This window comes from Dreissena polymorpha, chromosome 15 (genome assembly GCF_020536995.1).
Source record: "Dreissena polymorpha isolate Duluth1 chromosome 15, UMN_Dpol_1.0, whole genome shotgun sequence".
Taxonomy (NCBI): domain Eukaryota; kingdom Metazoa; phylum Mollusca; class Bivalvia; order Myida; family Dreissenidae; genus Dreissena; species Dreissena polymorpha.
Window position 1 is genome coordinate 55,606,146 of NC_068369.1, and position 15,805 is coordinate 55,621,950.

Genomic DNA, 15,805 nt, shown 5'->3' on the forward strand with positions numbered 1-15,805 from the left:
TTGAAACAACAAATTTCTAGAGGCGAATATGTCAATTTGGCTGTTAATAGGTGCCTTCGAATTATCCGCTCTTTGTAACGGTAGTGTTTTGTAACTTTCGGCAGAGGGCACTCTTGAACAGCGCCCTAAGGAGTGTAGGGATAAAATTCATAACATCGAACGGTGGTCGGACGCTTTCTTGATTTATGCGTCACTCTACCATAGCACGCGACGCGATAAAGTGCAGGAGATTTTGTGGGGGAAAAATTTGTGAAATTTATTGTGGCGGAAAATTCTGTTTGCCGGGGGTCGGATGGGCATGCGCATTTATACATTTATCTGAATGGACTCTGTGACTACTTGCGTAGTTTATCATCCTTGTCCTTTCGGGTAATTCCAAGTTTACATTTATCTGAATGGACTCTGTGACTACTTGCGTAGTTTATCATCCTTGTCCTTTCGGGTAATTCCAAGTTATTAAAGTTTAAGCTGCTTGAACAGAATAAAAAATAGTAGCAATACCGTAGGGTAAAAAACGTTTAGGTGTCAAATCGCTGCCTGAGCGATAAGTTGTATTTTAATGTCCGATTAAGATTGTAAAAAGGTACAAGTAATATTATCGCAAGTGTGGCGATAAAAGTGATCACAAGTGTAGTGATCAAGTAAAAGTATTATCGCAAGTGCGAAAAAGTGTGATCACAAGTGTAGTGATCAATGTCCGATTAAGTATATTATCGCAAGTGCGAAAAAGTGTGATCACAAGTGTAGTGATCAATGTCCGATTAAGTATGTAAAAGGTACAAGTAAAAGTATTGGATCACAAGTGTAGTGATCAAGTAAGTGTTAACGCAAGTGCGCAAAAAGTGTGATCACAAGTGTAGTGATCAATGTCCGATTAAGTATGTAAAAGATCACAAGTGTAGTGATCAAGTAAGTGTTATCGCAAATGCGCAAAAGTGTGATCACAAGTGTAGTGATCAATGTCCGATTAAGTATGTAATTCGCAAGTGCGAAAAAAGTGCGATCACAAGTGTAGTGATCAAGTAAAAGTTTTAGTGTGTCATTAAAAGTGTCATGGCGATTATCATGTAAAAGTGGATACAATGGTCAAGCGATTGGTAGAACTAGGTTTAGCCCAGCAAAGTATATGGTTCTTCCTAGTTCGGTCGCTTGATGAGCAATAGCATTTTTTATTTTGGGTACACGGTGTTGCTACTATAACGGTGTTACTTCACGTTTTGTAAATTTATCGTGTGCTCATCCACCTCCGGTAGGTATATTTTCAAAGTAACAGGTTTCCACGAGTGAGTAGCCGATTTTTTCGTTAGGCTCGTGGTTACCACCGGCTGTTTTTTCGCTGCGGCCTTTTATATCCCACTTTTTACTCGTATAATATTAAAGAGATCTGTTAGTGAATACTTTGTGCATTCTATTACATTTTGTGATGTTTATTGGGAGGCAAAATATTTTGGAATCGGGTCATTAAACTAGTTAAATGGAGTAATGTGTTGTTTTATCGTTGCAGTCGTAAAATAAGACTTATTAATTTCTGAATATAAATTAATAATATTTATTTTCGCGGAAACGAATGTTGTTTGCTGGTTTCTATAGATACGATTACGGATGTAACGTTATGTACGGAATGCTTCGGTAGAGTTCGTTAAAACAATGAAATTACGCATTTCCGTACCACGTGATATTACGTCATTCCGCCTTTTGCAAACTGCCTGTGCTTTTGTTCGGATCGTCAACAAACCCCACCCACCGCACCCTGATTAATATCTCGACTGGTCCGACATCCACATTTTAAGATGCTCAGAGTCGATTTAAAAACATATCTTGCACATAAATGGACTATACATTTGAGCTATACGATTCTGCCGGCAAGTTCTATATTTCCAGTACATGTACACCGGCTCATGGCGGGATCCTAAAATCTGACAGCAGACATTCACACCCATTTTGGTGCCGGGGCCAGGCCACACCCCTTACAGTCGATCGAGATGGTGCCAAACTTGGTCTTGTACAACTGGGGCGCTTTCCAGCGGACAGCGTGACTCGGCGCTTGGACTGTCTTCATCGAATGCTACAATGGACAAACGCACTGTCGCACGTTTATATAGAGCACATGCATTCTGCCGGTGAACAATGAACTGTCTCGTGTTTAATATAAGTGCACAGGAATTTTTGATGCCACTTCCATATCCGAACATTCACTTTGGCGTCGTTTTTTATATTCTGTCTGTTTTTTATTGTCATATGAGCCTTTTTATGTGTTATTATGTCTTGTAATTTTATTGTCATATATTTCTTGTTGCATTTGCCTTCCTGTCGCAGTGCCGGAAAATTCTGTTTGCCGGGGGTCGGATGGGCATGCGCATTTATACATTTATCTGAATGGACTCTGTGACTACTTGCGTAGTTTATCATCCTTGTCCTTTCGGGTAATTCCAAGTTTACATTTATCTGAATGGACTCTGTGACTACTTGCGTAGTTTATCATCCTTGTCCTTTCGGGTAATTCCAAGTTATTAAAGTTTAAGCTGCTTGAACAGAATAAAAAATAGTAGCAATACCGTAGGGTAAAAAACGTTTAGGTGTCAAATCGCTGCCTGAGCGATAAGTTGTATTTTAATGTCCGATTAAGATTGTAAAAAGGTACAAGTAATATTATCGCAAGTGTGGCGATAAAAGTGATCACAAGTGTAGTGATCAAGTAAAAGTATTATCGCAAGTGCGAAAAAGTGTGATCACAAGTGTAGTGATCAATGTCCGATTAAGTATATTATCGCAAGTGCGAAAAAGTGTGATCACAAGTGTAGTGATCAATGTCCGATTAAGTATGTAAAAGGTACAAGTAAAAGTATTGGATCACAAGTGTAGTGATCAAGTAAGTGTTAACGCAAGTGCGCAAAAAGTGTGATCACAAGTGTAGTGATCAATGTCCGATTAAGTATGTAAAAGATCACAAGTGTAGTGATCAAGTAAGTGTTATCGCAAATGCGCAAAAGTGTGATCACAAGTGTAGTGATCAATGTCCGATTAAGTATGTAATTCGCAAGTGCGAAAAAAGTGCGATCACAAGTGTAGTGATCAAGTAAAAGTTTTAGTGTGTCATTAAAAGTGTCATGGCGATTATCATGTAAAAGTGGATACAATGGTCAAGCGATTGGTAGAACTAGGTTTAGACCAGCAAAGTATATGGTTCTTCCTAGTTCGGTCGCTTGATGAGCAATAGCATTTTTTATTTTGGGTACACGGTGTTGCTACTATAACGGTGTTACTTCACGTTTTGTAAATTTATCGTGTGCTCATCCACCTCCGGTAGGTATATTTTCAAAGTAACAGGTTTCCACGAGTGAGTAGCCGATTTTTCGTTAGGCTCGTGGTTACCACCGGCTGTTTTTTCGCTGCGGCCTTTTATATCCCACTTTTTACTCGTATAATATTAAAGAGATCTGTTAGTGAATACTTTGTGCATTCTATTACATTTTGTGATGTTTATTGGGCGGCAAAATATTTTGGAATCGGGTCATTAAACTAGTTAAATGGAGTAATGTGTTGTTTTATCGTTGCAGTCGTAAAATAATAAGTTTAATGTTATCGCAAGTATCACTACTCATTGATAAATGGATAAATCTATTTTCCTTTAAATGTGTGTGATTGAATGATTTAATGTGCCTTGTTACTTAATTATTAATGTTCTTATTTCCCTGTAACATTTTCAAGTCTTATTTATAGAAGAACGCATTTCACGTGCAATTTCAAACTAGGTTAGCAAATCTTACTGCACTGATTAGGTTACATGTCACACATGATATATGAGATGTATGTATGTTAATATGTTTATGAGTTTATTATAGGCTTTTCCTCTTTTTTTTCTTCTATTTATAATAATTTTAGAACATTTAGCTCATCTTTATGCTCACATATAAAAATCTCAAATTCAGTATGGCATTTCTGGAAAAGGGGGGTACCCTTGATTGTAAAGCAGGAACTTTTCGTTTTCACTGGTGACCCCTATTTATTTCTTTATTTTTAATTCAAGCATATGCATTGTAGATGATTTCTGCGTTCGAAGATTGTAATTTCCTTTTGCCATTTTTTTGGCAACTTATTTAAAAAAGATTTGTGACTAGAGATTGAAATTTTTCTCGTTTTCCGAAGGATGATGACATCACTTGTTTGTTTATATTTTCTTTATTCCTGTTCTCACTTGTTATAAACTATCATATTTGTATATATTATGCATTTATCTATTAATACATACTAAAAAAGTGATGTTTGTTCGATATTTGGATTAATGAGAGTGAATTTTGTAAAATTTGGTGGTTCAAAACTGAAAATGTCAAAAAAAATATTATTGTACGGTGAATCGTATTTAAACTTTAATGATAAATGCAGAATACCACAACACTAAGAAATATGCGAAGAAAGAAGAGAAAATCAACATGTCCCATTAGAGTGCTAATACCTTAACCTACATATTGTTGAGATAGACATAATCATAAAGTTCAATGACAACGAACCTTACATCTGGCATAAAGATTGTTGACAATATTTTACTAAGATTTTATCTGTTGACCTAGTTTTTGCATCCACATGACCTAGAGTCCAACTGGGCCTAGAAATTGTAAAGATAAATGTTCTGACAAAGTTTCATCAAGATTAGATTTAAAAAAAATAATTTGTTACTGTGAACCATTATTATTCGTCAGACATTAATTTTCTTCTTTTTCGTCCTTCAACCGATGGACGAATTCAAGATCCTAACGAACAATCATGTCCCATATTTGAAACAAATAAGACTGAATTACCGTAGGTACGAGGCATTTAAATCCAGCGTAATATACGCATATACACAGGGCTCGAAATTAACACTCGCACACTTGCAAAATGCGATTAAAAAGGAATGCAAGGTAAGTTATAAGCCACTAGTATTTTTTGCAAGTAAAGAAATAGTGAAAAAAAAACAAGTTATATTGCTAAATGCGTTCGACGGCGTGAACGCTAAACCGTAGGTCAATTTTTTGAACGTCCAAATACCCATATGCTGAAGCGCGCACCTTGTTTGTCGACTGGTATTCTTATAGTACAGATACCCGGATGGTATTGATACAAAGAACATGAAACAGTCGACTATTCACACTCATGTTAAATCCGGTTTTGACACAAAGGGGTGTACATTATACAGTGTACTGACAACTGACATTTCCTGTAAAACGCGAATGCAATAAGGCTGTATCAAATGTGTCGACTTCGTTTAGGTAGAATTGTGTTGATTAGCGCTAATTGTTAACAACTTTATTACCCATTGTGTGTATTGTGTTTTTCAGGGGTGTTGCAGATTATACAGCCAACACGCGGCAAATCCTGATTAAAGACAATACTATTAAACGCAATTAAAATATAACGATGTGTGATCAACACCCAGGGCCCTCACACTACTTTGGGGGAAGGGGTCCGCAGCCCTTAGGAGGGGGAATTTTCGCGGCGTTTCCCTTTTTTGGAGAATTTTTTACTTACTCTCTCATTATTTCATTTGTACATGTTTGCACTATATTCATTGCATTTTTCATAATTTAGTATGTTTGAAAAGATTAAATTGAAATAGTATTGAGATATAATAATCATGAGACACATCTTTCTATTAAAAAAATAAAAAAAATAAAAAAAAAAATAAAAAATTATTTGTTTATTAGGGGGAATTTTTCCCCCCAAAAGGGGAAAAAAGTCTACTTTTCAGGTGGGGGACTGCTGCCGAATTTCGGCGACAGATTTGATAGATTGAGGGCCCTGACACCTGACTGAAATATATTCTGCGCTTTTATTACAAATTAATAAAGAACACTCGTTAACGGTCATTCAGTCCCACTTATCCGCTAATCATAACAAAGAACCTGTCAATAACATAAAATAATAAGGGACAGTTACTATCACCTGAAATAACAGACTTGTCAATTGGCATATGCCAAGGTTTGATGGAGACTATTACCATATCCCTCTGAATTTTTTTTCGGCTGGGATAATAAGAAGAGCGTGATCTATGTCTACTCCGGTAGTGATGAGGGCTCTTTGAAGAAGACGAAGAGTCCTGGGATAACGAGTAAGAGGAGGACGAATGGTCAGAGTCATCCGATGATGAACGTCTATGACTGTGGTGAGAGGTAGGAACGCGACTGGGCCTACTATTGTGAAGTGCTGACAACGTTGTGTCAACGTCCCGTGACACTCGTACAGTAACTCCCTCACTCACAGGTGTTGCAAAGCCAGTTATATGGCCAGGCAAACTGGAATGAACCGTGACCAGAACGGTCCAAAGTTCACTGTTGACCGGACCGGTCCAAGAATGACTGGTGCTCTATGACTGGTGCACGATGACCGGTGTACGATGCTAGGTGACCAGTACCCGGTACTGGTTGACTGGTGTCTGACCTTGACTGGTGACCGGTGCCTTACCTTGACTGGTGACCGGTAACCGGTGCCGGTACTGGTCATGTAACGACTGGTGACGTCACTGGGCAAAGACCAACGTATGGCGGTAGCCATATGGTCTGACAGCGACAGGGTTAAAGCCTCGCGGTCGACATCTTGCCCTGTACCGGTACTTCCAAAGACCGAAGTATGACAGGAGCCATATGGTCTGACGTCGACCAATGCATGGCCAAAGCCATGTGATCTACGTCTTGCCCGGTAGGTTCCACTGAAACATGTCCTGTACGCTTGCGGCTCTGGAACGTTTCTCTACATTGTTCAGCCATTACGTGCTAGAAGTATAATATCTAAAACAAACTAAACACAAATCCAGAAATAATATGGAGAATATATTAAAAGATAAATTATAAATCTTATTACATCAATATACCCACGAAGATATAATAAACAGAACGAAATTTTATCGATTTAAAATTCGACAATATGGAGGCTGTTTACTATACCATCTGGAAAAGAAGATTGATTTTATGGTGGACACAGTTTCCAGTTTAGACTTAATTGCATTGCACTATGTTCTAGCCTGATCTAGTTTCGGTGTATGGGACAGGGTGGCCGGCTTCCGGCTCCAGAATTTTCCTGATGAATTAACCCACCTTGGAAAAGGTAGCTATTAGATAGCAGGTAACGTATTTATGCTATTAAAATGACTTGTTTAAACCTAAAATATACTTCCAATTTCATATAGCATACGCAAAGTGTACATTTATAAGATGACAGACTGATATGAGTCACTTCACATGCATAAACAATTCCGCTGAATTTTAATATGCAAATTAAACTAGTGTTTCGCATTTTAGATTGTTTAAGAAATAAGACAGCTTTCCTTACTTTGTCCTTCCCCTGCCTTGGGAGTTTTCTGGTTCACATAGAAGATCCTTGGTACATTCAGCTTCATGGCATGAAGGTCACTACCAATCAGGGCCCATAACTTGAATTGGCCCGGGTGGCCTGTCTCAATCAACTGAAATATGAAGGTCACTGCCAATCAGGGCCCATAACTTGAACTAGCCTGGGTGGCCTGTCTCAATCAATTGAAATATGAAGGTCACTGCCAATCAGGGCCCATAACTTGAACTGGCCAGGATGGCCTTTCTCAATCAACTGAAATATGAAAGTCACTGCCACTGCCAATCAGGTCCCATAACTTAAACTGGCCAGGATGGCCTTTCTCAATCAACTGAAATATGAAGGTCACTGCTAATCAGGGCCCATAACTTGAACTGGCCAGGATGGCCTGTCTCAATCAACTGAAAAATGAAGGTCACTGCTAATCAGGGCCCATAACTTGAACTGGCCCGGGTGGCCTGTCTCAATCAACTGAAATATGAAGGTTAATGCCAATCAGGGCACATAACTTGAACTAGCCGGGGCGGGCCTGTCTCAATCAACTGAAATATGAAGGTCACTGCCCATCAGGGCCCATAACTTGAACTGGCCCTGGTGGCCTGTCTCAATCAACTGAAATATGAAGGTCACTGCCAATCAGGGCCCATTACTTGAACTGGCCAGGATGGCCTTTCTCAATCAACTTAAATATGAAGGTCCCTGTCAATCAGGGCCCATAACTTGAACTGGCCCAGGAGGCCTGTCTCAATCAACTGAAATATGAAGGTCAATGCTCATCATGGCCCATAACTTGAACGGCCAGGGTGGCCTTTCTCAATCAACTGAAATATGAAGGTCAATGCCATTACTTGAACTGGCCAGAATGGCCTGTCTCAATATGAAGGTCAATGCCAATCAGGGCCCATTACTTGAACTGACCCAGGAGGCCTGTCTCAATCAACTGAAATATGAAGGTCAATGCCAATCAGGGCCCATTACTTGAACTTGCCAGGATGGCCTGTCTCAATATGAAGGTCAATGCCAATCAGGGCACATAACTTGAACTGGCACAGATGGCCTGTCTCAATCAACTGAAATATTAGCTTAGTTATGTCAACTTTTTGGACTTATGGAATTTACAACTGATCTGAACCCAACATCTTGTGCACATGGTCCTTATAGACTATTTACATAAACAATTGGAATAACTGTAAAATCCTACAAAACTGTTTAAAGATATATGGCAATAATGTGTCCTGAGCATGGTATATTTCTTAAAACCATTTTTAATCTTTAGAATGAAGAATATACTTAAGTGTTTACAGGGAATAATCTACATGAGCGTCCCGCTCTATGACGCATAAATATCTAAATAGACGCATAATTTTGAAATATGTGCGTCCACTTGGACGCATTGCTTACGCGAATCACGATAAGTACGAACCATCTTGGGTACGAGTCAAAAGTGTAGCGATGAACGCTGAGTTTAACCGAATGAGGCTTGAAGACTGCAACAAGTCTTTTGATTGGCTCTAGTCGAGCCGCTGCTGTATAATACAAACCAATTAGAATCGACCTTTTAAATAGAGTGTGTTATGATATTTTCTAGAGTCCCCGGATGAAAACCTGCTTTAACTTTTTGTAACTTAGTCATAAATAATACAGAAACAAGAGCACCGCCTTGCGGGTGCAGACCGCTCATCTATTTTCTTTTTAAAGGTGAAGGGACTATCATTTTCAATCACAAAGGAGGGAGGGGTGGATAGAAGAGGGGTGCATTGTGTGGGGGTGTGGACATTTATTACATTATCTTCCAAAAATGCGAAAAAAAGGAAAAAAAAATCGGGGAGGGGGGGGGGGGGGGTGGGGGGTGGGTGAGGATTCTTGGGTGCGATGGTTGGACGGTATTTCAAACATAAAATAATAAAAATAAATATTTGTGTTTTGTAACCGTTTCAAATAAATTGGGGGGGGGGGGTGAGGTGGGGGGGTATAGTGTGAGGGTGTGGTGGTAATTTGTGATATTAAAAAAAAAAAAAAAAAAAAAAAAAATTTAGGGGGGGGGGGGGGGGGGGGGATTCGGGTGGGGGGTGGGGGAAGGGGGGGTGGGGGGGGGGGGGTGTTTCTTGGGTGCGATGGTTGGACGGTATTTAAAACATAAAATAATCAAAATAAATAGTTTAGTTTTTTAACCGTAAAAAAAAATGGGGGGGGGGGGGAGGGGGAGGGCACGGGCGATGGTTTGGGTGGAGTCTATTATGGTATGTCAGGTAAGAGTAGTTTTGTCAAAGTATCAATCAAATCTAATCATAAACAAAGAAGTTATGGCAATTTTAGCAAAATTTAATAATTTGACCTTGAGAGTCAAGGTCATTCAAAGGTCAAGGTAAAATTCAACTTGCCAGGTACAGTAACCTCATGATAGCATGAAAGTATTTGAAGTTTGAAAGCAATAGCCTTGATACTTAAGAAGTAAAGTGGATCGAAACACAAAATTTAACCATATATTCAAAGTTACTAAGTCAAAAAAGGGCCATAATTCCGTAAAAATGACATCCAGAGTTATGCAACTTGTCCTTTTACTGTACCCTTATGATAGTTTGCGAGTGTTCCAAGTATGAAAGCAATATCTATAATACTTTAGGGGTAAAGTGGACCAAAACACAAAACATAACCAAACTTTCAATTTTCTAAGTATAAAGGGCCCATAATTCCGTCCAAATGCCAGTCAGAGTTACATAACTTTGCCTGCACAGTCCCCTTACGATAGTTAATAATGGTTGCAAGTATGAAAGCAATAGCTTTGATACTGTAGGAATAAAGTGGACCTAAACACAAAACATAACCAAATTTTCAATTTTCTAAGTATAAAAAGGGCACATAATTCTGTCAAAATGCCAGTCAGAGTTACATTACTTTGCCTGCACAGGCCCATTATGATAGTTAGTAAGTGTTTCAAGTATGAAAGCAATAGCTTTGATACTTAGGTAATAAAATGGACCTAAACACAAAACTTAACCAAAATTTTCAATTTTTTAAGTATAAAAAGGGCACATAATTCTGTCAAAATGCATGCCAGAGTTATCTAACTTTGCCTGCCCAGTCCCCTCATGATAGTAAGTAAGTGTACCAAGTTTGAATGCAATAGCATTGATACTTTCTGAAAAAAGTGGACCTAAACGCAAAACTTAACCAAAATTGTCAATTTTCTAAGTATAAAAAGGGCACATAATTCAGTCAAAATGCACGCCAGAGTTATCTAACTTTGCCTGTCCAGTCCCCTCATGATAGTAAGTAAGTGTACCAAGTTTGAATGCAATAGCATTGATACTTTCTGAGAAAAGTGGACCTAAACGCAAAACTTAACCGGACGCCGACGCCAAGGTGATGACAATAGCTCATAATTTTTTTTCAAAAAATAGATGAGCTAAAAATGCCTCCTAAATAATGTGTTAAAACAAACAACTCTAAGCTTTAATAACGGTGGGTCAACAGCTCGCAATTCGGATGTTAACAATATAATCAAGCTTGCAATTTGGATGTTAACAATAATATTATCATCAATTTGAATCAAGTTGAAATGTTGTAACAGGTTACATTCATGTAACAGACACTGTTATAGCCTATGTGAAGGCAAACAAGATAGAGATAACCCTGAATTTGTTTTTTTTTGGTTTAAACATGTCTTTGAGATTATTAAAAGTTTATTGCAAAATATAGTTATTGAGCTAGTGTGATTTAGACTCATATTCTTCACTACTTGGTATCTTTCAAAATTTGGGACCCATTCTTTTCAAGGTGGACTCATTAATTTTGGCCTGGAACTCATTGGTCTAAAATCTGCGAGTTCAGGGATCCATAGATAGTAAATTCTAGATTATTCCCTGTGTTCAACTAATTTTTAGTGATTTGTAACATCAACTACAGTTCACTTGACTTCTCAAATTCTGGTACAGGTTTTTACAACCACAAACATAAATAAAACTGCATGGTAATGCAAACCAAATGTGTTATTGAGTCAACTCAAAATTTATTTTAACAATTGCGCGAGTAAAGCTCACCTGCACAATCTGCCAGGGCATGTCCATGATGCTCCTAGCCGTGCGACGAAGGAAGCCACCGATGCCACGACTGGTGGTGGTAAGTGGAACGTGACCGGGGCCGCTGTCGAAGTCAACACGTCTTCGTTTGCGTCGGTCCCTCTTCTCCTTGAGCTGCAGCTGCCATTTGCGCTTGTGATAGGCCAGCCATTCCAGCTGCTCCAACTGCAGACAGTCATAATGGTCTATTGGTTAACCCCAAGAACCAAAATCCACATTTCAATTTGTTAGATGAATTTATGTTGTTAAAAATATTTTTCTATTACAAGAAAATGGGTTATTTTATGTCTAATAAATTGATAAACAAATGTTCTCTCACACAGTAATAAAGTCATATGATTATAGTATTGTTTAGCCACATAAAGATATTAACATTTTTGCTTGTTTGGATTTTGGTTTATCTTGAGCAACTCACACCTTTCCTGGGTTTACCAGAACCAAGTACTCATACTTGTGTATGTCAGTAACTGCTCTACTTGAATCATAGACAGGGACTGAATGACCGTAGAAATTTCTAATCGCAATCCACGGAATAGGAGTTAAGTGCTCTACTAAATGAACAGCCCAGCATGTCAAAATACAGCAAATAGTTTAAGAAAAGTCAATGATCACAACCTCATCACCAACCCCCACCTTGGTAGTCCCCTGTATATACATATATAATATAAGATATATACAAGAGATGTGTTTGTCAGAAACAACCTACTGCGCCACTTTGAAGCCATATATTTGACCTTGAATGATGACCTTTACCTTGACCTTTCACCACTCAAAATGTGCAGCTACAGTACATGACATACACATACAGGCCAAATATCAAGTTGCTATCTTCAATATTGCAAAAGTTAATATGGTCAATGTTAAAGTTTTCTGACGGACCGACAGACTGACAGAGGGACAGTACAAAAACTATATGCCACCCTTCGGGGGCATAAAAATGTGTATGAGCCTCAATCTGGAAAAACAGGGCTTAATGCATGTGCGTCAAGTGTCGTCCCGGATTAGCCTGTGAAGTCCACACAAACAAACAATACCATAAAATGGGAAAGTGTCGTCCTGGACCGAACAAGCTAAACTGTGAAGACACTTTACGCACATGCATTAAGACCCATTTTTCAACAGCCCCCACCTTGGTGGTCCCCTGCGATGGCGGTGTTCCCAGCACATCTCTCCAGGATTGGGAGCCATCCAGCTGGGACTCATCCTGGCTTTGAGAGTGGTCGTCGCTTGTGCGCTTCCTCTTGTTGCTAATGGTCACCCGAGGGCTGGAGGAGCCAGAGCTTGAGCCCATGTCTTCTATGTCCCTGACGCTGGCGGGCTTCTTGAACGCGACGTCATCCTGAAAATAATATTTATTACTTCTGGAAGTCCACTTCATATGGCCCAGACATTGAAGGCTGTTGAAATGTAATTTTGGCTGGTTGAAATTCATATATGTATCATCAGGCCAATTTAAGCAAAAACCTGACTACATGTACGACTTTAGTGCATTAAGCCCAACAAGACACTGGCGATAAAGAATACACTCAACCTGCACTGGTTTAGGAGCTGCAGCAAATATTTCACTGATTTTCTTCTGTTTGAACACATCATTTCTCTCCAGGAGCTTCTTCTGAAGCCAGTCTGGGTGGGCAATCCTGGGTACTGGATTTGACACCTGTAAAATCAACAGTTTCTATTTCTGAAAACAACAATTGCTATTGTTTAGCATAGTTCAACTCGGTCTAAAAACTATCTCATTCTGCATCTAAATTCTGGTTCAAGTTGATAAAGATGTTAACACTTTGTTAACGATAAATGTTTGTAAAACATGTTTGCCCTCAGGCAGGCAGCAAAGTCATCCATGTGACAATAACCTTGGACCTCTTGATTTGAAAATAATTAGGGGTCACTGTACCTAAAGTTTTACCATCATACTTATTTATATGAGCATAAAAATTCTCTGAATATTGAATGTAAATTAATTTCATGAAACAAGCTTTACAAATCTTTGATATGATGACCTTAATTTTAAAAGGTGTCTTACTTTACATCCAAAAACCACTACACAAATTTGCATGAAAGGTCAACCGTTTGTGAAGTTAGTGTAGAAAAACAAGAGCTGTCACCATAGGATGACTTATGCCCCCTATAAACACTTGATAGAAGTAATGAGCTTTTTTTCGAAACCTAAACGCAGATTTCGAAACCTAAACTCGGACCCTAAGTTCAAGGTCAAGATCACAGGGGTCAAAATTTGTGTGCGCATGGAAAGGCCTTGTCCATATACACATGCATACCAAATATGAAGGTTATATCTGAAGGGACATAGAAATTATGAGCATTTTTCAAAACCTAAACGCGGATTTCGAAACCTAAACGCGGACCCTATCTTCAAGGTCAAGGTCACAGGGGTCAAAATTTGTGTGCGTATGGTAAGGCCTTGTTCATATACACATGCATACCAAATATGAAGGTTATATCTCAAGGGACATAGAAGTTATGAGCATTTTTCGAAACCTAAACGCAGATTTCGAAACCTAAACGCGGACCCTTAGTTCAAGGTAAAGGTCACAGGGGTGAAAATTTGTGTGCGTATGGAAAGGCCTTGTCCATATACACATGCATGCCAAATATGAAGGTTATATCTCAAGGGACATAGAAGTAATGAGCATTTTTTGAAACTTAAACCCAGATTTCGAAACCTAAACATGGACCCTTAGTTCAAGGTCAAAGTCACAGGGGTAAAAAATTGTGTGCGTATGGAAAGGCCTTGTCCATATACACATGCATACCAAATATGAAGGTTATATCTCAAGGGACATAGAAGTTATGAGCATTTTCGAAACCTAAACGCAGATTTCGAAACCTTAACACGGACCCTAAGTTCAAGGTCAAGGTCACACGGGTCAAAATTTCTGTGCGTATGGAAAAGCCTTGTCCATATACACATGCATACCAAATATGACGGTTATATCTCAAGGGACATAGAAGTTATGAGTATTTTTTGAAACCTAAATGCAGATTTCGAAACCTAAACGTGGACCCTAAGTTCAAGGTCAAGGTCACAGGGGTAAAATTTTTTGTGCGTATTGAAAGGCCTTGTCCATATACACATGCATACCAAATATGAAGGTTATATCTCAAGGGACATAGAAGTTATGAGCATTTTCGAAACCTAAACGCAGATTTCGAAACCTAATCGCGGACCCTAAGTTCAAGATCACAGGGGTCAAAATTTCTGTGCGTATGGAAAGGCCTTGTCCATATACACATGCATACCAAATATGACGGTTATATCTCAAGGGACATAGAAGTTATTAAAAAATTTTGAAACCTAAACGCAGATTTCGAAACCTAAACGCGGACCCTCAGTTCAAGATCAAGGTCACAGGGGTAATTTTTTTTGTGCGTATGGAAAGGCCTTATCCATAAACACATGCATACCAAATATGAACGTTATATCTCAAGGGACATAGAAGTAATGAACATTTTTCGAAACCTAAATGCAAAGTGTGACGGAAAGACGGACACTATATGCCCCCTTTTCTTCCAAAGGGGGCATAAAAATTCATCTTGCAAGCCAATGTGACCCTGACCTTTGACCTGATGACCGTAAATCAATATGCATCTTTGCTTCCTCCCAAGTGACCAGCTAAGTTTTTTCCGCCACTATTTTGGGAATGGGGCCGGGTCCCTGAACTGAACTTGATGTTTGACCTTAACAAGAGCTGTCACCATAGGATGATTTATGCCCCCTATAAACGCTTGATAGAAGTTATGAGCTTTTTTCGAAACCTAAACGCAGATTTCAAAACCTAAACGCGGACCCCAAGTTCAAGGTCAAGGCCACAGGGGTCAAAATTTGTGTGCGTATGGAAAGGCCTTGTCCATATACATTTCAACACCGTTATTTCGAAGTCGTGGGGACCGTTAAAAAAACTTCGGATTAACGATAATTCGAAATAAACATTTGACAGAAGACTTCTTTGATTCCTTAAAAATAAAACGTTGTGGAATTCGCATGGTTCGGTTACACGCTTACTTAAAAACGTAAACTAGTCAGATAGCAATATATTTCTACTCGTAACAAACGGGGGAATAAAACGATTCTTTTTATATTTTTTTATTTTTCTCTAATTACAGAACATATAAAATAAAACGAATAGCACAAATTATCAGACATACATACATATGCATACATTTTCGGAAATAAATTAACCTTTTTTTTAATAATACGCGATGTTTCTCTGAACACCGGCGTTCGCGCAGACGACAAAGGTGTTATTATCGGCTTTTGACGCTCAGTATTTTGCAGTTTTGACTTCGGATTAAAGATTGATAATTAGGTGCGAATAATAGTGTTGGGACCGACAGAATCACTTCGAATTAACGATTTCTTCGGTTAAACGAAGTTCGGATTAACA

At 38.8% G+C, this 15,805-nt stretch overlaps 2 protein-coding genes across 3 annotated transcripts in view; one reads left to right on the forward strand and one right to left on the reverse strand.

Annotated features, from left to right (window-relative positions):
- LOC127860129 (DNA polymerase epsilon catalytic subunit A-like) overlaps positions 1–15,805 on the reverse strand; it is a 148,825-nt gene that overhangs the window by 63,305 nt on the left and 69,715 nt on the right. The window contains exons 28-31 of the mRNA XM_052397979.1: positions 12,931–13,056; positions 12,529–12,738; positions 11,361–11,564; positions 7,303–7,435 (exon numbers count right to left, since the gene is read on the reverse strand). Coding sequence (XP_052253939.1) covers positions 7,303–7,435; positions 11,361–11,564; positions 12,529–12,738; positions 12,931–13,056 — 673 coding nt within the window. The remainder of the gene's footprint in view (positions 1–7,302; positions 7,436–11,360; positions 11,565–12,528; positions 12,739–12,930; positions 13,057–15,805) is intronic.
- LOC127860121 (uncharacterized) overlaps positions 1–15,805 on the forward strand; it is a 252,862-nt gene that overhangs the window by 13,646 nt on the left and 223,411 nt on the right. The gene's annotated exons all lie outside the window — the stretch shown is intronic.